Source organism: Talpa europaea (assembly GCF_964194135.1).
Source record: "Talpa europaea genome assembly, chromosome: 12".
Lineage (NCBI taxonomy): Eukaryota > Metazoa > Chordata > Mammalia > Eulipotyphla > Talpidae > Talpa > Talpa europaea.
Window position 1 is genome coordinate 103,059,183 of NC_140079.1, and position 25,197 is coordinate 103,084,379.

At 67.9% G+C, this 25,197-nt stretch overlaps 3 protein-coding genes across 3 annotated transcripts; 2 read left to right on the forward strand and 1 right to left on the reverse strand.

Annotated features, from left to right (window-relative positions):
- Positions 1-543: 543 nt before the first annotated feature.
- Positions 544-6,127, forward strand: RHBDF1 (rhomboid 5 homolog 1; the record flags this gene model as incomplete). Its single annotated transcript, XM_084250286.1, has 17 exons — positions 544-660; positions 722-852; positions 994-1,101; positions 1,425-1,638; positions 1,865-2,074; positions 2,170-2,292; positions 2,363-2,520; positions 2,807-3,064; positions 3,157-3,268; positions 3,375-3,449; positions 3,539-3,700; positions 4,173-4,273; positions 4,363-4,426; positions 4,727-4,821; positions 4,999-5,074; positions 5,140-5,493; positions 5,655-6,127. The coding sequence occupies 17 exons, from the start codon at positions 544-546 to the stop codon at positions 6,072-6,074; spliced, it is 2,778 nt and encodes a 925-aa protein (XP_084106412.1). The 3' UTR covers positions 6,075-6,127.
- Positions 6,128-6,567: 440 nt separating this feature from the next.
- Positions 6,568-8,801, reverse strand: SNRNP25 (small nuclear ribonucleoprotein U11/U12 subunit 25). The gene is made up of 5 exons (XM_084249645.1): positions 8,608-8,801; positions 7,962-8,052; positions 7,699-7,804; positions 7,127-7,201; positions 6,568-6,877 (listed from the first exon to the last, which is right to left on the reverse strand). The coding sequence occupies exons 1-5, from the start codon at positions 8,647-8,649 to the stop codon at positions 6,820-6,822; spliced, it is 372 nt and encodes a 123-aa protein (XP_084105771.1). The 5' UTR covers positions 8,650-8,801; the 3' UTR covers positions 6,568-6,819.
- A 282-nt stretch (positions 8,802-9,083) lies between these two features.
- Positions 9,084-11,453, forward strand: POLR3K (RNA polymerase III subunit K). The gene is made up of 3 exons (XM_084250536.1): positions 9,084-9,206; positions 9,436-9,523; positions 11,320-11,453. Exons 1-3 carry the CDS (start codon positions 9,096-9,098, stop codon positions 11,445-11,447), a joined length of 327 nt encoding a protein of 108 aa, XP_084106662.1. The 5' UTR covers positions 9,084-9,095; the 3' UTR covers positions 11,448-11,453.
- The last annotated feature ends 13,744 nt before the right edge of the window (positions 11,454-25,197 follow it).

The following is a 25,197-nucleotide window of genomic DNA, read 5'->3' on the forward strand; positions in this document are numbered from 1 at the left end:
GAGGCGTGTCTAGCGGCGGGGCAGCCGTGGGGCCTGCTGGGGTCCCAGCGCTGTCATGAGGCTGAGCTTTTGGGGGCCTCTGTCCTCGGAGGGGCCTGGTGAGCAGGGTCCAGCCCGGCCCCTTTCCAGACCCCGCGGTTTTCGCGGGCCCTGGAGGGGGAGTCATGGAGACGGAAAGCTCGCCAGAGCTCGCGAGCCCCAGTGGGACCCCGTCTCCCCGCGCCGCGGGGGTCTCCCCTCGCCGGGCCTCCGGGACTGAGCCCTCCGCGGCCGTCTCTGGGCAAAGGGCGCCCCCTGGTGGCCTCCCCGCGCCCGCGCGGGGTCCCGAGAGAAGCGGGGCGCCGGGGTCCCTCCCCCCGCGGGCCGCCCGAGGCCGATTCTGGACCTCCCCGCTGGCCCTTCCCAGCGCGAGGGTGGCCCGGTGGCCTCGCTCCCCGCTGGCCCCTTCAAGCCTCCGCGGGAGGCGCTTTCCCGGGCGGGGCGGCCTCCCCGGCGGGCGCCCGCGCTGAGCTGCCCGCCCTCCCGCAGGCCGCGCTCCGCGCCATGGGCGAGGCCCGCCGGGACAGCACCAGCAGCCTCCAGCGCAAGAAGCCGCCCTGGCTGAAGCTGGACATCCCCGCCGCGGCGCCCCCGGCGGCCGAGGAGCCCAGCCTCCTGCAGGTAGGTCCGGGGGGGCGGGCAGGGCCCCCTGGCCAGCCCCTCACGGCGCCCCGTCCCCCAGCCCCCGAGGCGCCAGGCGTTCCTGCGCAGCGTGAGCATGCCGGCCGAGCCCGCCCGCGCGCCCTCGCCGCCCCCGGAGCCGCGGCGGCCGGCGCTGCAGCGCCAACTGTCCATCACGCAGACCATCCGCAGGTAGGCGGCGGCGGGCGGCGGGCGGCGGGCGGCGGGGCAGCCGCGTCCCCTGGCCCTCGGCAGCGCCGGCCGCGCCCGCCCTCACCGCGCCCTCCGCTCCCCACACTCTCTCCCTCTCTCCCGCCTGCGCTGGCGCCTCAGCTGCCGACAGGGGCGCCCCGGGTGTGTGCACACGCTGCCCCTCGCGGGCACCCCCGCCGCCCGCAGGGCTCCCCCGCAGGGCGCGGCCCGCTCCCGGTCTCTGCTCAGGTACCTGGCAGGCACGTGTGTGGCGTGAGCCGTGTGCGCGCGGGCGGCCCGCATGCCCGCCCCGGCCCTGCGCATGTCTGAGGGCTGTGGGCGGCGCCCTGGCCGGTCCGCTGCGAGGGCCGCCTGCGGCTGAGGACCAGGCTCTCCCTGGGGGCGCAGCCCTCTGCGCTGGGGGTGGGCCCAGGACCCCCCAGACGCCCCTGGGGTCCGCGGCCTAGTGGACATCTGGAGTTGGCGGGGGCTTGGGGTGCCAGGCTGGAGCCCTGCCCCCTCGCCCAGCCCTGGGCGGCGGGCCACGGCTGCCCCTGAGTGCCTGCGCGCAGGGGTGCGGCTGACTGGTTCGGCGTGAGCAAGGATGGCGACAGCACCCAGAAGTGGCAGCGCAAGAGCATGCGCCACTGCAGCCAGCGCTACGGGAAACTGAAGCCCCAGGCCCTGCGGGAGCTGGACCTGCCCAGCCAGGACAACGTGTCACTGGCCAGCACCGAGACGCCCCCCCCGCTGTACGTGGGGCCGTGCCAGCTGGGCATGCAGAAGGTGCCTCCCTCGCCACTCGACCGGCGGCGGGCGGGCGTGCGGGCAGCAGGGAGGTCCCCCACGCAAGCCCCAAGCACTAGGAGGGGGCGGGGCCCTAGGGCCGCCCTTGGGAGGGAAAGCAGTGGGGGGCGATGCCCCACTGAGCGGGAGGAGCGTGGCTGTGTTCTGCACGGGGTGCCAGGAGGGATGCAGCCAGTGAGACACCCCGTCCCATCCTGCCCCTCAGATCATAGACCCCCTGGCCCGGGGCCGGGCCTTCCGCGTGGCGGATGACACTGCCGACGGCCCGAGCGCCCCGCACACGCCTATCACGCCAGGGGCTGCCTCGCTCTGCTCCTTCTCCAGCTCCCGCTCTGGCTTCAACCGGCTCCCACGGAGACGCAAGCGGGAGTCGGTGGCCAAGATGAGCTTCCGCGCAGCCGCGGCCCTGGTGAAGGTGGGCAGGGGCAGCGCAGGTGGGGGGCGCGGGCGGGGGGGCACGAGTGGGTGGCGGCGGGCGGGCCCGCACTGGCGCTCACGTCCTCCTGGCAGGGCCGCTCGGGTAGGGATGGCACGCTGCGCCGGGTGCAGCGCCGCAGCTTCACTCCGGCCAGCTTCCTGGAGGAAGACACAGCCGACTTCCCGGAAGAGCTGGACACCTCCTTCTTTGCCCGGGTAAGAGCCTGGCAGCGTCGCCTGCATCTCCCTGCGCTGCTTCCTGGCCTGACCTCCCATGTCTGCTCAGGAAGGTGTCCTCCCTGAGGAGCTGTCCACTTACCCAGATGAGGTGTTTGAGTCCCCCTCGGAGGCGGCACTCAAGGACTGGGAGAAAGCCCGAGAGCAGGCTGACCTCACTGGCGGTGCCCTGGACCGTGGCGAGCTGGAGCGCAGGCACCTGATGCTGTGAGTGCGGCCACAGGAGCCGGGCAGGGTGGGGTGGCGCCCCGGCCCAAGAGCAGGCGGACGGGGCAGGCGGCTGGTGCAGAGGGGCGCGGGAGTGCTGTCATCAGTTCTTGCAGGCTGGCTGGGAACCCTGGGGGACTCCTGCGTCCTTGCTGGCCCCCCAGGGGCTCAGGCCCTCCTACTGCTAAAGAGGCTGGCGCAGGGCCTCGCCTGTGGGGAGCCAGTCAGCCCCGCAGGCACCGGGCTCCTCCGGCCGGTGGATGTGACTGTGCCCGGCCCTCGCCAGGCCCCTGGAGCGCGGCTGGAGGAAGCACAAGGAGGGCGGTGCGACAGGCTCACAGCCTAAGGTGCGGCTGCGGCAGGAGGTGGTGAGCGCGGCCGGCCAGCGGCGGGGCCAGCGTATTGCGATGCCCGTGCGCAAGTTCTTCGCCAGGGAGAAGCGGCCTTACGGCCTGGGCATGGTGGGCCGGCTGACCAACCGCACCTACCGCAAGCGCATTGACAGTTACGTCAAACGGCAGATCGAGGACATGGACGACCACAGGTGGGCGGGCGGCCGGCCAGGGCGGGTGGCGGCGGCGGCAGGGCTTCGGGTTGTGCGGTGCGCGAGTAGGGTGCTCCGCTGACGCCCCGCAGGCCCTTCTTCACCTACTGGCTCACCTTCGTCCACTCGCTTGTCACCATCCTGGCCGTGTGCATCTACGGCATCGCGCCCGTGGGCTTCTCCCAGCACGAGACGGTGGACTCGGTGAGTCCCGGAGCCCCCGCCCAGATCGCGCCTCCGGGCCGCATCTGCTCCACTCCGGGAGGAGGGCCCGAGTGTGGCCATACTGACCACCTGCCCCGCCAAGCAGGTGCTGCGCAACCGCGGGGTCTATGAGAATGTCAAGTACGTTCAGCAGGAGAACTTCTGGATCGGGCCCAGCTCGGTGAGGGCGGGGCCAGCCCGCGGGGGGCCCGGGGCGGGCTGGGGCGGGCACAGCAGAGCTGGGCCACAGCGCCTCCTGCGCGTCCACAGGAGGCCCTCATTCACCTGGGCGCCAAGTTCTCGCCCTGCATGCGCCAGGACCCGCAGGTGCACAGCTTCATCCGCGCCGCGCGCGAGCGGGAAAAGCACTCGGCCTGCTGCGTGCGCAATGACAGGTCGGGCTGTGTGCAGACCTCGGAGGAGGAGTGCTCGGTAGGCCTGGCGCGCCGTCCCCCCCGCCCCCCGCACCAGGCCCTTGGTGTCACCCCCCAGCCTAATTCTCAGCGGGGCACACACACCGTCTGCCGTGCCCTCTGGTCACTTCTCGCCCCATGGGGCCACGGCAGCGCACCCAATTGGGGTGCTTGTGTGCCAGGTCTGCAGCCTGGCCCAGGGGTAGACCCCTAAACCTGCACATGCTCAGACCCTTGCAATGTGTAGAGGTGTGGTTCATAGCAAGCCCCTCCCTGGCCTGGACACAGGTAAATTCTGCCTCTAGGCCAGCAGGACTCATACTGCAGGACTCTTGTCCTGAGTGCCCTGCAGGTGGACGCTTCCAGGGTCAGCTCCTGGAGGTCATGACATAGGGTGCAAGGGGGCGCTCAGCAGTTTGCTTGTGAGCACAGCCTCCTGGACTGCATGGGGGGGGGGATGGCTTTGAGGAGCTGACCTGTGTCCCCCGCAGTCCACGCTAGCAGTGTGGGTGAGGTGGCCCTTCCATCCCAGTGCCCCCGACCTCGCTGGCCACAAGAGGCAATTCGGCTCTGTTTGCCACCAGGACCCCAGGTCAGTCCCCCACCTGCTGTGGGGAGGAACAGGTGCTCCCCTGGGTGCCAGGGGCAGAAGTGGGGTCTGACCGTGCTGGGCTTCTGCAGGGTGTGTGATGAGCCCTCCTCCGAGGACCCCCACGAATGGCCAGATGACATCACCAAGTGGCCGGTGAGCTGGGTCTGACATCAGCCCTGCCTGTGGCCGAGGCAGCCACACCTCACCCGTCGGTGATGCCAGAGCTGGCCTCTCACAGCCTGTGCCTGTCTAAGAACTGGGTGAAGACTTGGGAGGTCACAGGTCGTTATTAATTCAGCCAGAAGCTCCAGGGGGACGTAGTGCTCAGCAGCCTTCCTCAAGCCAGGCGGCCTGTTGACCACCCTGGGCGCTGTGGCCCTACCTCCTAGCATGGCAGGGGCTCAGGTCGGTCTGGGGAGGCCCTGACCCAGCTCATCTCCATCTGTGACCCAGATCTGCACCAAAAGCAGTGCCGGGAATCGCACCAACCACCCCCACATGGATTGCGCCATCACGGGCCGGCCCTGCTGCATCGGCACCAAGGGCAGGTGGGGGCAGCTGGGCAGGTGGCGGTACTGGCAGGGGTGGAACCCTCTCCCTTGACAAGCCCCAGAGGGGCACAAGCTACCGGGGGCGGGCTGAGGAGCAACCGGACCTGGCCACATGTTTGGGCCTGGGGGCCAGCGGCCCCTCCATAGCCTGCCCAGCCTGGTCTGACCTTGCAGGTGTGAGATCACCTCCCGGGAGTACTGTGACTTCATGAGGGGCTACTTCCATGAGGAGGCCACGCTCTGCTCTCAGGTGGGTCTTGGGGCGTGTGGGCCCCCAGCCCCTGTGCCCTGCTGCTGATGGGTGGCTCTGCACAGGTGCACTGCATGGATGACGTGTGTGGGCTGCTGCCCTTCCTCAACCCTGAAGTGCCTGACCAGTTCTACCGCCTGTGGCTGTCCCTCTTCTTGCACGCTGGGCAAGTGACCCGGGGCTGGGCAGGGTGGAGATCCAGGGGCCCTGAAGTGGCTGGCTGGGTGGAGTGCCACCTTGCCCTGCTGAGCACCCCCCTCCACAGGATCCTGCACTGCTTGGTATCCATCTGCTTCCAGATGACTGTCCTGCGGGATCTGGAGAAGCTGGCCGGCTGGCACCGCATCGCCATTATCTATCTGCTAAGCGGCGTCACTGGCAACCTGGCCAGTGCCATTTTTCTGCCTTACCGGGCGGAGGTGAGGCTGCCCCCGTCCCATGTACACCTGCTGCCCAGTGGACGGGTCCCACGTCCAGTGGAGCTTGGGCCCCTGAGGGCCCAGCTGGGAAGCACCCCCGGGCCCTGGGAGGCAGGAGGGGTGGAGTGGGGGGACTCCGCTCACAGTTGTGTCCCCCCCAGGTGGGCCCCGCGGGCTCCCAGTTTGGCATCCTGGCCTGCCTCTTTGTGGAGCTGTTCCAGAGCTGGCAGATTCTGGCCCGGCCCTGGCGGGCCTTCTTCAAGCTGCTGGCTGTGGTCCTCTTCCTCTTCACCTTTGGGCTGCTGCCCTGGATCGATAACTTTGCCCACATCTCAGGCTTCATCAGTGGCCTCTTCCTCTCCTTCGCTTTCCTGCCCTACGTCAGCTTTGGCAAGTTTGACCTGTACCGCAAACGCTGCCAGATCATTGTCTTCCAGGCAGTCTTCCTGGGCCTCCTGGCCGGCCTGGTGGTCCTCTTTTATGTCTACCCCGTCCGCTGCGAGTGGTGCGAGTTCCTTACCTGCATCCCCTTTACTGACAAGTTCTGTGAGAAATATGAGCTGGACGCGCAGCTGCACTGAGCGCGGGCACTGGTGCCTGCAGCCCCCTGCCTGGGCTGAGCCCCACGCTGTGCCCTGGCCCATGCTGCACTGTCCTGGCCACCCTCCGCCCGGCCACAACAACCCCTTGTGTGGCCAATAAACAGACTGGGAGCGTTTTAGCTGCCACGCCACACATGGCTCCTGCCTCCTGGTTTCTGGCTGACAGTGGAGAGGAGCCGCCCTGACGACCCTGAGCTGGGTCCAGCGGGTCTCCCCAGGGATGAGGACCAGGTGCTCAGGTGGGAAGGCCCTGGCCCCGCCTGCGGCCCCTCCAGGCGCAGGTGCAGGCCGTATGGGACCCCATGCGGCAGCTGAGTGCGGCAGAGCTGCCGGGCCGTGGCGAGTGTGGCCACGGGGCTCACGGCCTGGACGTCGGGGCCTGTGCTGCCCCCACACCTGGCTCCCAAGAGGCCATGCTGGTCCCCTGCCTAGGGTGCCATGGCTCCTTGAGTCTCCCAACTGGAAGGCCAGCCTTTATTCTGGGCTTAGGTCAGGTCCCGGCACTGTGGGATGAGCCACGCAGTCAGGGTGTGGGCGGGGGGTGGGGGGGGTAGTGTCGTGTGGTCTCGTCCCAAGGCCTAGGGTTCACGCCGACAGTTCCAGATGGGTACGCCTGGGTGAGGCCACCTTAACACGCTTGGGTAGAAAGTGAACAGTGACCTGGATTTCTTTTCTGCTGGGGCAGAGCCTGGTCACTGGCACTCAGCTGCCTGCGTCTGGAACCTCATTTCTGCCGCAGCTTCTTGACGAAGGACACCTCGTCCCGGTTCCGGATACCATAGCTGAAAGGGGAGCGAAGGTGTGAGGTATCTGAGGCCCTTGGCTGCCCAAGCCCCCCAGGCAGCCAGCAGCCTTCCACCTGCAGGCCCTTTCGTGGTTCCCCACTCTCCAGCTCAGGGGCCCTTCCCATCTCATGCACCCCCATTTCAGATGCCCTCCTCCTGGAAGGGGCCTCAGTCTGCTGGCAGGGCAGAGAACTAGGGGGCAGCAGGCCAGATGCCTCCTGCACCCACAGTGGGACCCGGACTTACTCTCGGAGTCGCTTTCTGTCGTCTGTGAGCTTCTCCCCGGCAGAGGTCAGGTGATATGTCCTCCACACGTAGGACCTGCAGGTGGGGCTTAAAGTGAACCACCAGCTGGCAGAGGCAGGAGCCAGGAGGCAGAATCTCCTGATAAGGGCTCAAGGCGCTCAGCTCAGTGGGGCCCAGGGTTTGGCCTCCTCTCCTGGGCTCTGTTCTGTACCAGGCCTGAGACAGCTACAGGGAGACACTCAAAAGCTCTGGGGACTCCACACACCCAGCAAGTGAGGCAGGCAGCCCTGCTGACATGTAGCCAAAAGGACACTGGACTGGACAGCAAAGTAGGGGTTGAAAGCAGCGAGGTGAGGAGGGGACAGGGCACTAACAGCTGTGCCACCTGGGAAGCCATCTACAAGACACACGGGGGCCTGGGCCAGTGATGTGGACAGCAGAGCAGTGAACAGGGCATGGCCCTGTCGGAGGGCCTGACCCTGAACTCATGCTCCAGTCAGGTCTCCATGGCAGAGGGCAAGGGTTCTTCTAAGGCACGTGTCCAGCAGGTGCTCACCTATGGCTCCACTCACCAGCTGATGTGCTGGACGCCTCCCTCGCGCTCTTGCTTGAGCTGCACGTGCCTCTGGATGGCCTTCTTCAGGTCCAGGACCGTGGCATTCTGGACCACGACCACCGCTGCAACCGAGGAACCGAGAGAAGGTTCACGGGGCAGCCACAGGCCTGCTCAGCTCCACGCTGCTGGAGCCCAAGTCCAGCCAGATGGCCTGGGGCTGAGCTCCTGGCCCACACCACCCGAGGAAGTGCAGCCACAGCGTGGGGAGGGGCCACCTACGCATGACTTCTCCGTCCACCTTGCACACCCGCACAGTCATGGCTTGGCCGTATTCCAGCGCTATCTGGGAACTGACCTCTTCCAAGGTGACCTAGGAGACAGCAAGGTGGGGTGGGGGTCCTGGGCCTCATCACCAGCTCACACAGCAGCCTGACCACTGGCAGGCCGATGAGTGGCCTTTCCTCACTCGCTCCCTCTTGTCAGCACCTCGGTCTCGCTCACGTCCCACTCACCTTTTTTTTTTTCTCCCTTAAGATTTACCTACGCATGCCAGAGCTGGGGTGCAGGCCAGAGGGGCTGGGGGGGGGACAAGACTCCCCAGAGACAGTGGGGAGCAGAGCAGGCCGGTGCACTGAGACGCACAGCCGCGGGGTCTGCCGCGCCTGCGGGCAGCTCCCGGCCGGCAGGGATGCAGCGCGCGCCGCAGTGGCTGCGGAGTCGCAAGCGCCGAGGCGGCCCCGCGGCCCCAGGGAGGCCCCCACATCTCCCGCCCTCGCGCGCAGAGCGGACAGCGGCTCGCACTGGCCCCGCGAGGGCCGGGGCCCTGGTCTCGGCGGGAAGGCCGCGCCCCAGCCGGGAGGGCCGCGAGGGCGGCGCACGGGGGCGGAGGACGCGGCCCGGGCCTCCCCCGCCGGCCTCGGCGCACCTGGATCGGGAGGTCGCAGAGCAGCGGGTCCTGCACCACCATGGCGAGCCCCTCCTGGAACACGTCCACCGCCTCCGAGTGCGGCAGCGCCTCCTCCTCGTCCTCGTCGCCCAGCGCGTCCGGCCGCGCCGCCGCCTCCGCCGCCTCCGCCGCCTCCAGCACGGCAGCCCGCCGGCCCGCCCCGCGCCGGCCCGCCCGGCCCGCCCGGCCCGGAACCGGCCGCCGACCGCGGGGCGCGCCGGGAGCGCGGCGGGGGCCAATGAGCGCGCGGGCGGCCGGCCGCGGGGCGGGGCGGGGCGGGGGCCAATGAGCGCGCGGGCGGCCGGCCGCGGGGCGGGGCGGGGGCCAATGAGCGCGCGGGCGGCCGGCCGCGGGGCGGGGCGGGGCGGGGCGGGGGCCAATGAGCGCGCGGGCGGCCGGCCGCGGGGCGCGCCGGGAGCGCGGCGGCCGGGCCGGCGGCGCGGGGGCTGCCGGGAGCGGCGGCCGCCATGCTGCTCTTCTGCCCGGGCTGCGGGAACGGGCTCATCGTGGAGGAGGGCCAGCGCTGCCACCGCTTCGCCTGCAACACCTGCCCCTACGTGCACAACATCACCCGCAAGGTGCGCCGCGGCCCCCCGCGCCGGCCGGGTGCTGGCCCGCCCCGCCCCGGGTCTGCGGGCGCCCGCGGCCCCCCGCGCCGGAGCTGCCGCCCCGCTGCCCCCCGGCCGGCCCCCGGGCGGGCGCCCCTGACCGCCCCGCGCCCGCCGTCGCTCGGCCGGCCGCGGGGGCTCCTCTGGGCCCGGGGCGCCCCCGGCCCCGGCCCCCGCCGACTCCCCGCGCCCCCCGCAGGTGACGAGCCGCAAGTACCCCACGCTGAAGGAGGTGGACGACGTGCTGGGCGGCGCGGCCGCCTGGGAGAACGTGGACTCCACGGCCGGTGAGGCGCGGGCCTGGGGGCGGCGGCGCGGGAGGCGGGAGTGTCGGGGTCTCGGAAGTGCCTCCGGGCAGCGCCTCAGGCCGCGGGCCGCCTCCCGGGGTCTCGGGGCCGCCTCGCCCCGGGCTCGCTCTCTGAGAGGCGAGGCCGGCGGCTGGCCGGGGCCGGAGACCAGCTCGGCGGGTGAAGTGGGCCTGAGGGCGTGTGGGGGCGCACACAGCTCGCGGGGTAGTGCTCATCCTGACTCGTTGCTGCTTTCTGTTTCGGCATTTTTTTTAAAAGATTCACTTACGCTGCAAGAGCCGGGTGCAGGCCAGAGGCGCGGGCGTGAGGGAACTCCCCAGAGGCCGAGTGGGGAGCAGAGCAGGCGGGGTCTGTGGGCTGCTCCTGGCCCGCTACCTTTAACCCCTGCGCCCCCAGGGAGGCCCTTTTTCGGCATTTTGAGCCTGCAGTTCTCCAACACTATCATTTTAGCTACCCAACCGTGTGCAAACACAACATCAAAAGTGTTGCAAAGTGGGCCTCCCTGGGGCTCAGGGGTCAGTCTCAGCACCATGACACTGTAGCCAGCCACTGCGGCCTGAGTCCCAGCCCCGGCCAGGGAGCTGACCCATGTGGCGCAGCAAACCTCCCCTGTCTACGCGCTGCCCCCTCAGCAGTGGATTTCAGTGAATCCAATTGTTCTGCTCCCCACTCTGTCTCTGGGGAGTCCTCTCACCCCCTGTATTTCTGGCCTGTGTCCCAGCTCTGTGCAAAAAAAAAAAAATAATAATTTAAAAGTCACGAAGTTACAAAGCTCAAGCATTTTAGATACTGGTTCTAAAGTGGAAGCCAACAAAGAGCACTGCACACATTATCCGGGAGCCGGCAAGGCCACCATGAGTGTCAGCTGCAGGGGCCTGGCGGTGCCCAGAGCTGGCACCCAGCCTGCTCTCCAGTTGATTCATTTCATTTTTTTTTTTAAAAGGTTTTATTCATGTATACAAGAACTGGGGTGCAGGCCAGAGGTGTGGGGAGTGAGAGGACTCACCAGAGACAGAGTGGGGAGCAGAGCAGGTGGATCCACTGAGACACACTGCTGAGGGGAGCAGCAGGGAGACAGGAGAAGTCTGCTCTGCCCTGTGGGTCAGCCCCCTGGCCGGGGATTGAACTTGTGCTGCAGAGGCTGCAGACAGCTTCGTGGGTTGCGTCTTAACCCTTTGCACCACCAGGGAGGCCCCAGTTGATTCATTTCTGATGGAGATAGAAAAGCCTGGAGAAGCGGGGGGCCCTCTGGCTACATGCAGGGAAGAAGAGCCGATGCCTGACAGTAGTTTCTTCCCCACAGAATACCCAGCCCTGCTTTGCTAAACCTCATGGCCAGGATATGTTATGACAAGGTTGATCATGTAGCAGATATCCAAAATAGTGTCTGGGACTGTTGGGTGACTCTAACAGGAGCAGAGTCAGTTTCTCAAAGCAGATCGGCCTGAGGGTAAACCTGTGCCTTGGGCGTGGGGTGGTGGGGCCTGCAGGTGTGGCCCCGTGTTGGACTGAGCCTCCCTCACGTAGTGTCCCTCCGGCCTCAGCCAGATTTGAGAAGAAACGAGGAATCAAGTGGGGACGGGGTGTGTCCAAGGCCGGGGTTCTCTCCCAACAGGGAGAGCATTGTCTGTGGAGCAGAGCCTGGGGGAAGGGTGCAGAGGAGGTGCAGGTCTCAGCCACCGGTGCCTTGCACTTGCCCACCCCCCCCACCCCCTACCCCCCGCGTCCTGAGCCCCTTCTTACAAGTAACACCGCTTGTCTGTTTCTGCTGCTAGAGCCGTGCCCCAGGTGCGGGCACCCCCGCGCCTATTTCATGCAGCTCCAGACCCGTTCTGCGGACGAGCCCATGACCACCTTCTACAAGTGCTGCAGCGCCCGGTGTGGCCACCGCTGGAGGGACTAGGCTGCCCGCGCCGCTGGCCGGGGCCTTTCACCGGATGGACTCGGCTGAGGTGTGGCTGCCTCCTGGGGTCTCTTTGGTTAACTGTCAGCTGCAAGCTGGTGATCAAAGTTGGTTCTGAATTTAAAATTAAAACAAAAAGTGACATTAGTGTCTTAGATCTCTTAAGTAGACTTTGTAACTCCAAGAAGCTGGTTACAAAGTTGCAGTAACGGTCTTGATTCCTTCTATGCGACTTCCTGGGGTGCCTCTTCCTGGGGTGCCTGTGCAGCTAGCTGGACGTCATGTGTGTTCCGTGTCAGCCTGGCTGCCCGGCAGGAAGGGCCTGGATGGCCAGGCCGCAGGCCCGGTGCTCTTGGTGGTCTCTCAGTGAGGAGCTGTGTTACGATGTGATGAGACCTCAGTGGAGGCCTTTGGTGCAGATCTGTGCTTTCTGGCGACTTGGCATCTTCCCAGAGATGATCAGTCCTTAGGGCCCCGTGGCGGCCGGCCCGGAGCCACTGTGATGCCGCCTGTCGCTCGGTTTCTTCTGGATTTACAGTTGTGGCTTCTTCAGTTGCGGGCGGCTTTATTTATGCATACAGGGCCAGGGTGCAGGTCAGAGTGGGTGGGGTGCAGAGACAGAGTGGGGAGCAGAGCAGACGGATCCACGGAGACACTGCCGAGGGGGCAGTGGGCGACAGGTGGGTTCTGCTGCGCCCTGGTGGTCAGCTCCCAGCACGGTGGTGACTGCTTGAGACTCAGCCACTAGGCTCCCGGGCAGGCCCAGGGCAGACGTTTCTTGCCTCCACCTCCCAGGGGAGGAAGTGAGGGCAGCGTGAGCTCCACCACCCAGAAAACAGGCAGGCGACCTGTGGCCAAGAACCGGCCCCACCCGGGGCAGCCAGACGGCAGCAAAGCAGCAGATTCTAGAGCTGCCTGGGGGGGCCTCCCGGGAGCCCGGTCAGTCAGACCTCTCCTGTCTCCCCACTGACCCCTCCCCAGTGTGTGTCAGTGACTGCCTGTTTTGCCACATGGGGAATCCTCTCACCCCCCCCCCCACCTGCACCCCAGCTCTTGTATGCACAAGTACATCAATCTTTAAAAGTATATGAACAAAGTGATGAAGAAACGTCTGCCTCGGGGACTTAAAACTTCCCTTGTCCAGGGCTGGGGACGAAGTATCTCTGACTTTGAGGGTCAAGAGTTAAATTTTGGAAAACAAACTTTTACAATTTTGTTATAGGCAAAACTTAAATAATTGAGCATGCCTTTTGTAATGTGGGTCCATTAATAAGAAGGTTGGGTACACTGTGTTCTGGGGTTCAGAGTTAGGGTCCTTCCCAATCATCTGTCTGCAGCTGTCCCCCTTCATGCTGGTGGCCCCCTGAGCTGACAGCTCTGCCGTCGGGCCGCAGGGCTGGGCCAAGCTGTCCACTGCGGCTGGAGTGGCCACTGGCCGAGGGGAGTGTCCACCCCACCGTGTGACTTTGGCTTCTGCTGGATTTGTGTTTTCTCAACTTTGAAAATGTGCTCCCAGGGCGCAGGGCATTGCCCATGATGCTGGGGCTCACGTCGCCCTGGACTTCACCCTCCAGCTCCCTGAAGCCTGCAGACAACTGGGTCTGGCTGCTCTGGAGCGCCCTGGGGTGAGGGTCCTGGTGGGCTCCTGATCGGGCTGGCTGAGGGTGGCGGCGTTTCCTTCCTGGGATGGACAAGGTATGCCAGTGTCCAGCCCCAAGCTGCCATAGGTGAGGCTGTGGCCGCAGAGCCTGAGCACAGGAGGGCCGGGCAGCTGGGGGGTCTGCGGGGCAGGCTTCAGGATGGCGGGGCTCTGGGGGGGCTGTCTCGTGTCCCTGCCCTGAGGCTCTGGTGGAGCTCAAAGACTGTTCTTGGAGGTGGGGCTGGCGGGCTGGGCCCACAGTGAGTGTGGTCATTGGGATCACAACAGACGCCTCTGTCTGGGTGGTCAGCGCTCTGGGGAGGCAGCCCCTGCCGTCCAGGCCCAGCTCACCCTCACCTGTGCGGCGGTTGCTGGGCACAAGATGGGTAGGCCCCACGCCGCCCCTCGCTGGGTGGTCTGGGCGGGGAGGGGCAAGGCCGGCCACTGGCTCTGTGTGGTGTCCTTTGTCCCTGCCCCTGTGCCCAAGAAGCTTCTGCTGCTGCTGGCTGGCACTGGTGATGGTCCTGTCTCGCCTGTGGCATCTCGCCCTCGACCTCCGGGGGGACTGTGTCCACCAAGTCTCCCCACCAGGACGCGCACCGGCCACCTAGAGAGGCCCACCAAGTCCGTGCAGAGGCCCGGCTCAGCTGTGGCCACCACGTGTTTATCTCACAAGAATAAAGTGAATTAACCCTTTAAAAAAAAAAAAAAGATTTTATTTATTTTTGCATAGAGCTGGGGTGCAGGCCAGAGGTGGGGGTGAGAGGACTCCCCAGAGACAGAGTGGGGTGCAGAACAGGTGGATCCACTGAGACTGCTGAGGGGCAGCGGGGAGACAGGGAGTTCTGCTGCAGCCTGTGGGTCAGCACCCTGGCCAGGGATGGGCCCGGGCTGCAGTGATGACCGCCTGAGACTGATCGCAGCCCCCGGGAGGCCCTGGATTAAGCCATAAAAACGAGAGCACACAATGAAGAAACTGAACACAGACGCCCCCACGTTAAATGGGCGCATTTACACAGCGGTCCGGGACGGGAGAACCAGAGGGAGGGGAAGGAAGTGGCCGGCAGTGGCTGCCCGGGACTCCCCACATGGGAGTGTAGCCCGACTGTCCCTTTTAACTCATCGGCCAGCCCAGGACCCACAGCATCCTCTGCGTGGGCCTCTCCCCGCCTGCCCCGGCCTGGCAGCCGCTGTCTCCAGCCCAGCAGGGCGGTCATTCCAGGCCCACTGCTGCCCCTGGCCGCGCCGAGGCCGCCCTCAGGCTCTGCGGACACCGTGTGTGGGTGGCAGGGGTGGCTGACTTGCCCGCAGCCTGGGCCTCCAGGCACAGGAGCTTGGCTGGTGTCCTGGGAGGGCGGCAGGCGGTCGCTGTCCAGCTCTGCAGGCACCGGGCCTCCTTGCAGCCACAGCCGCCGCTGCGCGGGGTTATAAATACCCTGCCTGGGGCTCCCCAGGAAGTGGAGTCGCCGGTGTTTGTGGACTCAGTTAGGGCTGGGGACGCGGTACCTTGCTTCCTCCACTTGCCTCCTGCTGTCCCGATGCTCAGGACACATTCCCGGCCCCCAGGACCGGCTCCTGCAGCCTGGGGCCGCCACCGCGTCAGGGCCAGAGGCACCTCTATCTTTGGGCGCCTGGACTCGAGGGGTCGTGGGGCCTCCCTCTCCCCCAAAGGCTGGGGGGTGGACAGGTCGACGGGCCCCTTCCGGTCCCTGTGGGAGGCCACCTGTGCACAGAGGCCCAAGGCGCTTGGAGGGAAGCACGCAGACTGCGGCTGAGGGCTCCGTGGCTCCTATCGCCCGAAGGCCTTGGAGTCGGCGCAGCCCGCAGGACGCTGGCTCTGCACCCAAGGGAGACAGGCTGCACCCCACCTCTTGCACGTCACCTCCTCAGCCCTGTCTCCTCCCAGCCCTTGCAGCCGATGCCCCAGCGCTGGGCAGAGCCCGGCCCTCGGGCTCTATGCATTCAAGTCCTGGATGGGCAGGGAACATGGGTGGGGGCGTGTGGCCGAGGGGTGGCCACTTCCCTAGGTCCAGTCCAGGCGGGTCAGCCCTTGGAGACCCCGGCTGGTGTGAGGGCTGCGGAAGGCTCAGGGCTGCAAAGTGCCTGGGGCTCCTCCAGGGCTGCCTCCGGCCCCCAGGCAGGTGCCTTCCTGCTGGACACCCCGCTGGTCTCCAGGAAGGTGGCTGGCCGCCGCCAGGACCGGCCCAGAGCCTCCCGTGCACCCCAGGGGGACCACGGGATGCTCAGCCCCACAGCAGCTGAGGGTGCAGTAGTCACTGCTGCTGCCACCCTCTGAGGCCAGGGGCTCTGGTCCCGCAGGGCCTGCAGGGGCCCAGTCCTCCTGGGGCAGGTAGGCGGGTGGAGGCTCTGCCCCATCTGGTGGTCCCTCCAGCAGCACAGTGCCCCCATCCTGCAGGCCCGCTGGCCACCAGGGGTGCGCTGGGTGGTAGGTGAGTGACGCGATGGCCTCCAGGACGCCGGGCCCCACGCTGTCGGTGTTGTTCTGCGGCCGCAGGTGCGTACCTCCTGCCCAGGTCTGGAACACAGCAGGGCAGGGCTCGGGCGCACGTCCGTCATGTACAGCGCCCGCTGGCCGCCTGCCGCCGGGGGGTCTGGGGTGGGGCCAGGGATACCCGGGCCCCACAGCCAGCGGTCAGTGCCAGCCTGTCCTCAGTCTCCTGGGCCCCTGAGAGCCACGGCCCAGCTGCAGCGGCGGGAGGGCTGAGCCCAGAGTGGCTGGTGTGCCTGGGCTGAGCCTTGTTCTCTGCGCAGTGGGGGGCGGTGGGGCCGCCCCCCTCTGGTTGTCCCCAGCTGGTTCTTGGCCACCAGGGGACCCGTGGGAGCCCGGCCAGCGCCCGGTGTTGGAGGGCGTGGGGAGCCCATGTGGGCAACCACCACGCCAGAGGCCCCCCTCACCTGGAAGCCCCGCCCCTCACCTGGAGGCCCCGCCCCTCACCTGGAAGTCCCCGCCATGCCTGCTGTATAGCGGCTGGAAGAAGGCAGCGGGCGAGGGCACGTTCTGGTACAGGGATCTCTTCACCCTGCAGCAGCGGAGGTGGTGGGAGACTGGGGGTGCAGCGGGGGCCGCTCCTGAGATGCCCTCGGACGCGTTGGCATGGGCCGGCCACGGCCCCCTCCCCGCTCTGGGCTCCAAGCTTGGGCTGGACCATGGTGGGGGCGACCGCTGCAGAGCGGCTGTGCGGGGGTCAGGGCGGCGACGGCTCGTGCCCAGCTCGCGAGGGTGCCTGCACCTCCGGGAGCCCCAAGTCCAGCGCAGACACTGGCTGCCCCTCACCCAGTACTTCCAGCACCCGACCCCGCTGCGTGGGGTACAGTCTTGTCCCCAGCCCCTCAGGTCCGAGTCCCCTCACTGACCACTCCTGGGGCCTGACCCCAAATCACCTCTCTGGACACTGGCTTCCCAGTGACCTCCGGGCCCCTCGCACCCCCAGATTCTTCTCCCAATAGAAAGGCTTTTTCACGTGGCATCGCCAACCCCAAGCACTGGCCTCTGCTCCCAGCGCCTGTCCCCCCAGGTCCCCCATATCTGACCGCATCTCAGGAGGCCCCCGCTGGGCTGAGCGGCCGCCCAGATGCTGAAGCAGCACTGCCTAGGGCGGGCAGGGAGCCCAGGCAGGACCAGGCTGCGCCTCCCCGGGTGGGGCCTCCACCTCTGGAGCCTGCGCCGCCCCTGAGGACTTGGCCACAGCCCCACACTGAGACCCTTGGAAACCCCAGGGCCAGCGTGGAGTGCGGGGAGGCGCCATGGGCCCCAGCACACGCACACGTTCCCCCATGGCCCTCACCACCCACCTGGGTGACAGCTTGAACAGCAGGTAGGCCAGGCTAGTCAGCAGCAGGAGGGTGGACACGGTGACAAGGACGCCGTCGGGCTGCCCCCCGGGAGGCCTGCCTGTCATGGAAGGGCCAGTGCTGCAGCAGCCCCAGCCCATCCTGCGGCCCCTTGGGCGCAGCCGCCCCTGCCACGCGGTCCAGGCTGGGCTGGCTTGGAGGGTTCTCCAGACCCCGAGTCCCCGAGAGAAACCCTGGGCTGGCAGGCCTCAGCCAGCAGGCACCCCACAGCCGTCTTCCCTCCTGCCTCTGGCTGAGGCCACCCGGCTGCACCTACCTGGCCTCGGGGGTGCCGGGAAGCGCGCCGGGCTGCTCCACTCGCTCCACTGGCCCTGGTAGTGCTCCTCCTCCTCCTCCTCCCCGGCGTCGGGCTCCGGCGGGGCCATCTGGACGCGCAGCCTGGCCTCGTAGGTGGCCCCAGGCTCCAGCTCAATGGCATCCAGGACGAGCCAGGCCACCCCGAGGATGTGGTCCTTGTGCCGGGCCTGCTGTGGGGCGAGGACAGCAGGTCCTGCCAGCGGCCAGCACGGGTGGACTGGGCAGGCCCTGGACCCTGCAGTGCCCCTCTGGCCTGTGCGCCCGGGACACCTCCAGAGACCACCCGGCAGTGCCTGCCTCACCTCCCAGGCCTCCTCCTGCTGCTTGAATGCCAGCTCGTAGCTGAAGAGTGAGCTCAGCGGCTGCAGGGCTTGGTTGACCCCCCAGGTCAGGATGCAGCGGCCTGAGCTGACGTTGCTCTGCACATTGGAGGGAGGGTCCAGCTTCACTGGAACAGAGGGGGCCGCGTGGGAGCGCGTGGTCAGCCCACAGGCTGGACTCGCGGTCCCTGGGGCTCCCAGGCATGTTGGGGGGCTCCGTCCCACCTCGGCCAGCCTGAGCCAGCCTCCCGGACCCACTGCCTGCTGGGAACCATGCTGTGCGGGGCTCACCGTGTTTCCGGGCCAGGAACTGCGGGTCCACCAGGCTGACCTGCTCCCGCCCGGACTCGTTTTGGTGGAGGGTGATGTGGAAGCTGTCAGACGGCACCAGCACCTCCTCCTGTGGCAGCTGCAGCACGCACATGCCCGCCCGGAAGACGCACCTGTGCCCGGCGCCCGGAGCCTGGTTGCTGCAAGGGCACGTGTGAGGGGGACGGGGTCCGGGGACGGGTTGGGGACACGTGAGGGGGACGGGGTCTGGGGACAGGGGACAGAGGGGGGATGCGTGAGGGGGGACAGGGTCCGGGGATGGGATGGATGGGGGGATGGGGACGCGTGATGCTGGGGGGACCTGCCCACTCCTCACTTGGTGAACAGGAGCCAGGTGTCCGGCCCCGGGGCCGGCCCCGTGCCCTCCCAGCGGCAGTCAATCCTCAGGATGAAGTTGGTGACGCAGACCGTGGTGCCAGCGCTCGGCCCCGGGGAGGCCCCAGTGGCTGCCTCGAGACAGGGCTGGGTGAGGGGAAGGCTCTGGGTGCACCCGATGTGCCCCAGGGGCTACTTGAGGGCCGGGCTGGGCATGACCCAGGCATGAGGGTGGGCTCAGGACAGGCCGAGCTCCCTGGGGCCAAGCTGCCCTGCAGGATGCCTGCTGCTGCCCGCTGTGGGGTGCCCAGCTCACCTGCTCCGTGCCCAGCGGCTGGGGCGCCGCAGACCGCCCAGCAGCAAAGGCAGGCGAGGAGCCAGGTGCTCATGCCGCCGGCCGCCCGCTCTGAGGTCCACCTGCAAGGACGGGACAAGGCTGGTGGGGAGCTCGCCCCTGGTCCAGGGGTTGGAGTGGCCAGAGCTACCCACACCCCCGCCGGCCCTCCCCCGCTGGCCACCTGGGCTGCGAGGCCTCCCCAGGGACCTGTGCCTTCCCTGCCCAGGCTGGGGTCAGGGAGCTGGTCCTATGCCCCCCGCCTGCGTCCGCCCCATGGGCTGTGAAGTGCACAGGCCAGCGCCAGGGCTGGGAGTGGTGGGGGGCACTGGCTCTCGCTGCCCTGTGTCTCCTGGGCCTGTGGGACAGACCAGGGCATCCTGTGGCAGAGGGTCCTTCCTGCGGTCGCAGAGCTCTGCGGGGCCAGGGTCTGTGGGGGCCGGGGGGAGGATGTGCCTGGGTGCAGGGAGGCTGCTGCGCCCCGTCACCCATGTGCAGCCCCAGATGTGCACGATAGCTCACGAGCAGGAAGCAGGAGCGTCCGGTTACGCAAGGCCGATGGGCGATAAGGAGGCAGCAGCAGGGAGCCCGGCAGCACGCGAGCCCGGCCCGCACGGCACAGGCCAAGCGGCCGAGGGCCCAGCCCCTCCCTGGAAGGAAGCGGCGGCAGCTGTGGGTCGCGCCCCGCCTTGCAGAGCCACCCTGGAGAGGCAGGCTGAGCCCCTCTCAGGTGCAGCCGGGTCAGAGTGAGCATTAGACTGGGGGTCGAGCACAGTGGCCACTTCCTAGTTGAGAGCTGACCCAGGCCTGGGGGGAGGGACCCTGCCTCTGGCCGCAGCTGACCCAGGAGCAGATGGCTTGAAAGCAGGAACTGGGTGCAGCGGAGGGCCAGCCGGCCGTGGGGGCACGCCAGCCGGCGGACGCCCAGGCCCAGACTGGTCAGCAGCTGGCAGCTGACACTTTCATTCTTGGCATGAGTGCCCCCAGCCCCATGCAACCCCCAGGGTGTCACAGGTCACTGTTCAGGGATCCTTGGGCACCAGAGGGACATCACTGAGGCAGGGCAGCCCCATCCTTTGCCAGCCTTCCCCGCCTGGAGACGTCCCGGACGCCCCATCACAGGAGGGCTGGGAGGGCAGGGGAGGAGTGCCTGGCTGGCACGGCCACTCTGTCCTTTTCAGGGTCCACATCTGTCCTGGCCCAGGGGAGGGTCCCGCTGGCTGCCTGTCAGCCCCCAGCTGGCCCTCGCTCTCCTGGGTGCCTGGCTGGGGGCCCCAGCCAGCGGCCACCTCTGTTGTGGGCTGGCCAGGCGGCCCTGGCCCAGGGACCCGCGGTGCCTCTGCCCGCTCTCAGAGTGGACCTTACACGTTTAATGGCACGGGGGGGGGGCTCCCTGGGCTCTTTCTCGCAAGAAGCTGGCGCAGAGGTGGGGTGCAGGTTGCTACCTGAGTGGAGCAGACCCAGCAGGTCTCTGTGCTTGGGGGTGGCGGAGCAGGAAGTCTGGAACCAGGGGCACAGAAATGGTGCTGGGGGCTGGGGCTGGGGCTGGGAGAGGGAGCAGGAACTGCCCTGGTGTGGGTGGGGTGCGGGCTGCGGGGTGTCCGTGGGGGACACTGCTCCTGTGTGCAGGGAGGGTGGGAGGGGCCCGCTGGTGGGCTCAGAGGAGGGGGCTGAGGCCGCATGGGGGGGTGGCTGTGGGAAGGCGGCTGGGCCAGGAGAGGTGAGGGCTGGACAGGAGGGGCCAGGTAGCCAAGGGCACGGGGTGGGGGTGGGGGCGGGGGTAGTGGGGGCGAGGGCGCTGGGTGGAGAGCTGAGGGTGGGGCTCATGGTCCAGGGGGTCTGCCCCACCTCTCTGTGCTTCCCCCGAACACCTTGGGTTTTCACGTTGGCCATCCTGCCGGGCTTCACCCTCGTGAAGCCCTCCTTGTGTCCCCAGCCTGCACCCCAGCCTGCACCCCAGCCTGCACCCCAGCCGGCCTTGGGCGGAGGGAGGGTTAGTAGTGCTGAGAACAAGGACGAGTGTGGGCATGGCTCCCTTTGGGGGCCTAGAGGTCACACGATGCCCCAGGCTGCCTGGAGGCTCGGTAGCCCCTCCAGGGCCAGAGGGTTAGCCCTGCCTACAGCCCCCACCCCAGCCCCAGGCAGAGGCAGCCCTGAGAGGCCATGGCTCTCTCCTCCCTCCCCGCTGGGCTCAGCCAACCTTACTTTCCAACCCAGCTCTAGCCCTTCCAGGGACTCCCCAGACTCCCTTCTGCGCTGAAGTCCCCCGCAGGCATCTGAGGGAACATGGCCTTTGCCACCCTGGGCCTGACCCTTGTCGGCCACTTGTGCCTGAGATTGTCTGGCTCCAGACACCACTCGCCCTGGTTCCCACCAAGGTCAGCTTGGTGGTGGAGGAAGCAGACCTTCTGTGGTTGGGGCCCCTGGCACGCCTGGCGCCCTCCCCTCTGCCCAGAGGGGCTCCCCGGTGGCGTCTGCGACTGGGCAGCTGCCATGCAGGACACCAGGGTCAGACCAGGCTGTGCTGGGTGCCCCCACTGTGGCCCACCCCAGGCGCCCTGCGGACAGCCCCGCAGCCTCTGCTCCCCAGCTCTTCTGACTGGGCATCCCGCCTCAGACCTACCTCCCCAAGCGCATCTGCCGCAATTCAGTGGCCCCCGGGCCCCCCCAACCTGGAGGCTTCGCCACCGGCCTCCCGCCACGGCAGCCGGTGCCCTCAGCCCCGGGAGACTCGCAGCTCAGGCCGCCCAGCGCCGCCCACGCCTGCAACCGCCAGCCTGGGGAGCCCTCCCCACTCGCAGCCCGACATCCTGGGCGGGGGCGCCCCGCTGGGGCCTGGGACACAGCGCTGCCTCCTCCTGCCCCCGCGCAGCCCCCAGGGGAGAGGCCCCCGCAGAGCGGCCCCGCCCGCCAGGCCTTCCCAGGGGCCAGCTGGGGCGAGGGTGTGGGGGCAAGAGGGGTGTGATCTCAGCGGAAGAAAGAGGAGAGGAAAAGTGGGGTCCCCTTTCATTTCGCCTCCCGTCCTCCCGGGTAGGCACCGGGTAGGCACAAGACCCTCCAGGCTTCTGCGCTCCAGGGGGGCGGGGCTTGGGCGGGAGCCGGGTGGTCGCCCCCGCGGCGGCAACGGCTGAGCCCGACAACGGGGACCCCCAGACGCCCTGGGGTCGCCGGGGAGTCACGTCCCTCTCGGCGCCCCTGCAGCCAGCTCGGGGAGCCCGGCCACGCGCGCGGCTCCGGCGAGCGCCCCCCGGAGCTGGACGCTGAGCGGGCGCGGCGCGGGCGCTGCGGGGACGGGCGGACCCAGGACTTCCAGCCCCGCGAGGCCTCGGGGCACGGCCACCTCGGCGCCCCGCCCGGGCCTGGGACTCGCCGCCAGAGGGTTCCAGACGCAGCCGGGCCGACCTAGCAACGCGGGCGTCGGGCCCCGGCTGCTGCGCGCGCCCCGGGGTCGCGCCTCGCGTCGGGCCGCCCCGTCTGTCCAGCGCGCCGGGCAGCCCGGGGGGACGCTCGCCGGCGGCGGCGGCCGCGCGCGGCCCGTGGGGCGGTGCAGGGGCCGCCCGGGGCGGGCGGGGACCCCAAAGCGGCAGGCGCAGCCCGGCGCGCTCCCTGCGGACGCGGCTCGTGGCCGCGGCCCTCGCGCGCCCCTCGGTGCCGGCCCCGCGCCCCTGGGCCTGGCGCCCGCCGGGGGTCGACGGTGGACGGCCGGCGCCGCGGGGCCTCATTCTCCGCGCGGGCCCCGTGGCCCTGCGAGCCTCCCGCCCACCCCGCAGCGCGCCGCCCCCTCGCCCGCTCGTCCCGCGGCTTCTCGCTCCCCGGCCCGCCCGGCCCGACGCCGCGGCTCCCACACGGCAGTGCCGTCGCCGCGGCCTTGGGGGGCAGCGCCACCTGGCGGGGGGAGCGAGGGGCGGCGCGGCCGGTGGACGCGGGGCGCAGGGAGAGGCCCGGGCAGGGGCAGCGGCCTTGGGGGCGGTGGGGGGGGATCGAGGGGTCCGGCGGCGGGGGGCGGCGTGGCGGGGGTGGGGAGGCAGGGGGACGGGCTGAGGCGGGCCGCAACGGACCCGCTCCCCACGTGGGCGGGACGCGGGCAGGTGCCGCCGCCGCCGAGGTCGCTGCTCAGAGGCCCCGATGGGGACCCCGCGTCGGCCGCCTCGAGCCCCACCTGGACGCGCGGGACCGCCGCGGACACCGGACGTGGATGGACACCGAGGCCAGGAGGCTGCACCGGCGGTTTCAGACCGGCCCCCGGGGAGGCCGCTGCAGGGGGCGGTGGGCACCATCGTGCCCCCGTCGTGCCCCCGTCATGCCGCCGGCAGCGCACTCGAGGCTGCGTTTGGTCCTGCCCGGACTGCCAGGAGCTGAGGCAGCGGTCGGCGGCTCTCGGGTGGGCAGTCGCCCTGACCACGCCCACCCCCGGCCCGCAGAGCCGCTGCACACCTCGCGGGAGGGGCCTCCCGGGTCGCGGGCTCACCAAGATGTCGGTGTCCAGGCACGCGGTGGCACGTGGGGTCTCACGTGCCCTCGGGCCAGGGCGGCCCAGACGCTGCCCCAGACCGCGCTGATCGGGCCGCTGGGACCTCGCGGGATCGAGCCTCCCAGGGGCCCCTGTGAGCTCGCGGTGGGGGGTCTCACGTGGCGCAGGCCACAGCTTCCCATGTCCAGCTTGCGAGTGTCACCGCCGGGCGCTTGGGCTCACTCACGCGGCCGTGCGGAGTCTGCAGAGAGGTGGGTGGGACGGTCTCCAAGTCCTGCCGGAACTGTCCGGGCGTCTGCCGGTGCCCTGGTCTGAGCGTGGGCCCTGCCATCCCCCGTGGACGTCAGGGGAGTCCCGGGTAACATCAGCCTGAGACCTATTCCTTTTGGTACAACCCCTGCTGGGAAGCAGTTCAAAGACAACTTCACAGTGCAGTCGACAGTAGCCTTGGACGCCATGTCGTGGACCTTGGGGACAGACTACAGCAATAGTGGACACTGTTGCAGCAGGAAGCACAAAATGCCATATTGGCCCATTTGAATGTCATTGCCTATTGGCGGAACCATATTGAGATATTGGAGTTTGGGTTTTGTTTGGTATAGGTTTATTGTTTTAATTTTTTTCCTTGTCATTTTAAAAGCCCTATCTGCCTGTTGCAGAAAACTCTTTGTGTTGAGGCCAGGCTGATCTCCCTGTAAAAGGGGGCCACCCTATCATTCATTATATTAACCCTTGTTTTTGCATCGGTTACTCTGCATAGTGCTCTGCACAAGAAAACGAAGAAGCCATGGGAGCAGAACAACTGAACGTCGCAGCCATATTCACTGTCAGTGCTGCATTAAAAAACAAATAAGGGGCCTCCCTGGTGGCACAAGGGGTTGAGACGCAACCTATGAAGCTATCCACAGACACTGCACCCACAGGGTGCAGCAGACCCCTCCTGACTTGCCCGCTGCTCCCCTCAGCAGTGTGTCTCAGTCGATCTGCCTGTTCTGCTCCCCGCTTTGTCTCTGGTGAGTCCTCTCACTTCCCCCAACATCTGGCCTGTTCACTGGCTCTTGTATGCATAAATAAATAAATCTCGAAAAAATATTCCCTGGTGGCACAGGCAGTTGAGTGCTGCCCTGTGAAGCTGTCCGCAGCCTCCGCAGTGCGGGTTCGCTCCCCGCCAGCCGGCAAGAATCCCACGTGCGCAGACCCCTCCTGTCTCCCCGCTGCTCCCCGCAGCAGTGTGTTTCCTCAGTCTGCCTGCTCTGCTCCCCGCTCTGGCTCTGGTGAATCCTCTCACCCTCCCACGCAGGTGGCTTTCCCCTGGTTCTTGTACAAATAAATCTTAAAAAAAAAATTGTATTTGTGTTCCAAGCATTTCCTTAGGTCCTTTCTCAAAAAATTGAATTACTATTTCTTTTAATACATACATATATATAATATTCCATTTCTAATAGCTAAATTCAAAGTTCCCTGCAGAAGGGCGACACACATTTGTTCTCGTCCCTGAGTGAGCGAGAAGCCCCATTTCAGCGGGTACTTGTCTCACGTCATTCTAGCGTCCAGGCTCTGACGTCACACACGCCCGCTTTCCGCTCCCCCTCTGCGCGGGCCTCCCCACGACTCCCCGGGCTGCGCCCCTCCTCGCCCAGCTGACCCGCCCCTCGGCCGCGGCTCCGTCCCCGGCACCTCCCGCCGCCCCGGCGCCTCCGCCCGCCATGACCCCGCCCGGCCGCCCCGCGCGCCTCTCCCTCCTCGGCCTCGCCCCGCCCCTGCGCGTGACGTCACCGCCCTGCGCGCTGACGCGGCGGCCGCCCGAGCCAGGCCCGGCGGGGCGGGACCGCGGGGCGCGGAAGGAGGAGCGGGGGAGCCGCGAAGCACAGGCTGGGGGGCGCGCGCCGCCCGGTGGCGAGGCGGGGAAGTGCGGCCTCTCGGGAGCTGAGGAGCGCCGGGCTGGGACAGGCCGGGCCGCGGGGCGGGACGCCCCTTCTCTCAGTGTGGGGGTGCAACAGGGTGGTCCCCAGGAAAGGGGGAGGTTCCCTGCCCCACCCAAGGGAGGGTGGAGCTGAGCAGGAAGAGAAGAAGCAGAAGAAGAGACTGAGGAAGGAAGCTGGCTGGAGCCAGAAGGAGACCTGGAGGAGGCGCATGGAGCCTAGAGACACGTAAAGAAACTGTGCTTGTCT

Bases quoted from the DNA above. Each gene is read 5' to 3' on its own strand.
- SNRNP25 (XM_084249645.1), bottom strand. From the start codon at position 8,649: ATGGTGGTGCAGGACCCGCTGCTCTGCGACCTCCCGATCCAG. The intron at 7,202-7,698 runs GTGAGTGGAGCC...CCCCACCTGCAG, and splicing joins GGCGTCCAGCACATCAGCTG to GTCCTACGTGTGGAGGACAT. The intron at 6,878-7,126 runs GTAAGTCCGGGT...CTCCCCTTTCAG, and splicing joins GACAGAAAGCGACTCCGAGA to CTATGGTATCCGGAACCGGG.
- POLR3K (XM_084250536.1), top strand. From the start codon at position 9,096: ATGCTGCTCTTCTGCCCGGGCTGCGGGAACGGGCTCATCGTGGAGGAG. The intron at 9,207-9,435 runs GTGCGCCGCGGC...CGCCCCCCGCAG, and splicing joins TGCACAACATCACCCGCAAG to GTGACGAGCCGCAAGTACCC. The intron at 9,524-11,319 runs GTGAGGCGCGGG...TTCTGCTGCTAG, and splicing joins GAACGTGGACTCCACGGCCG to AGCCGTGCCCCAGGTGCGGG.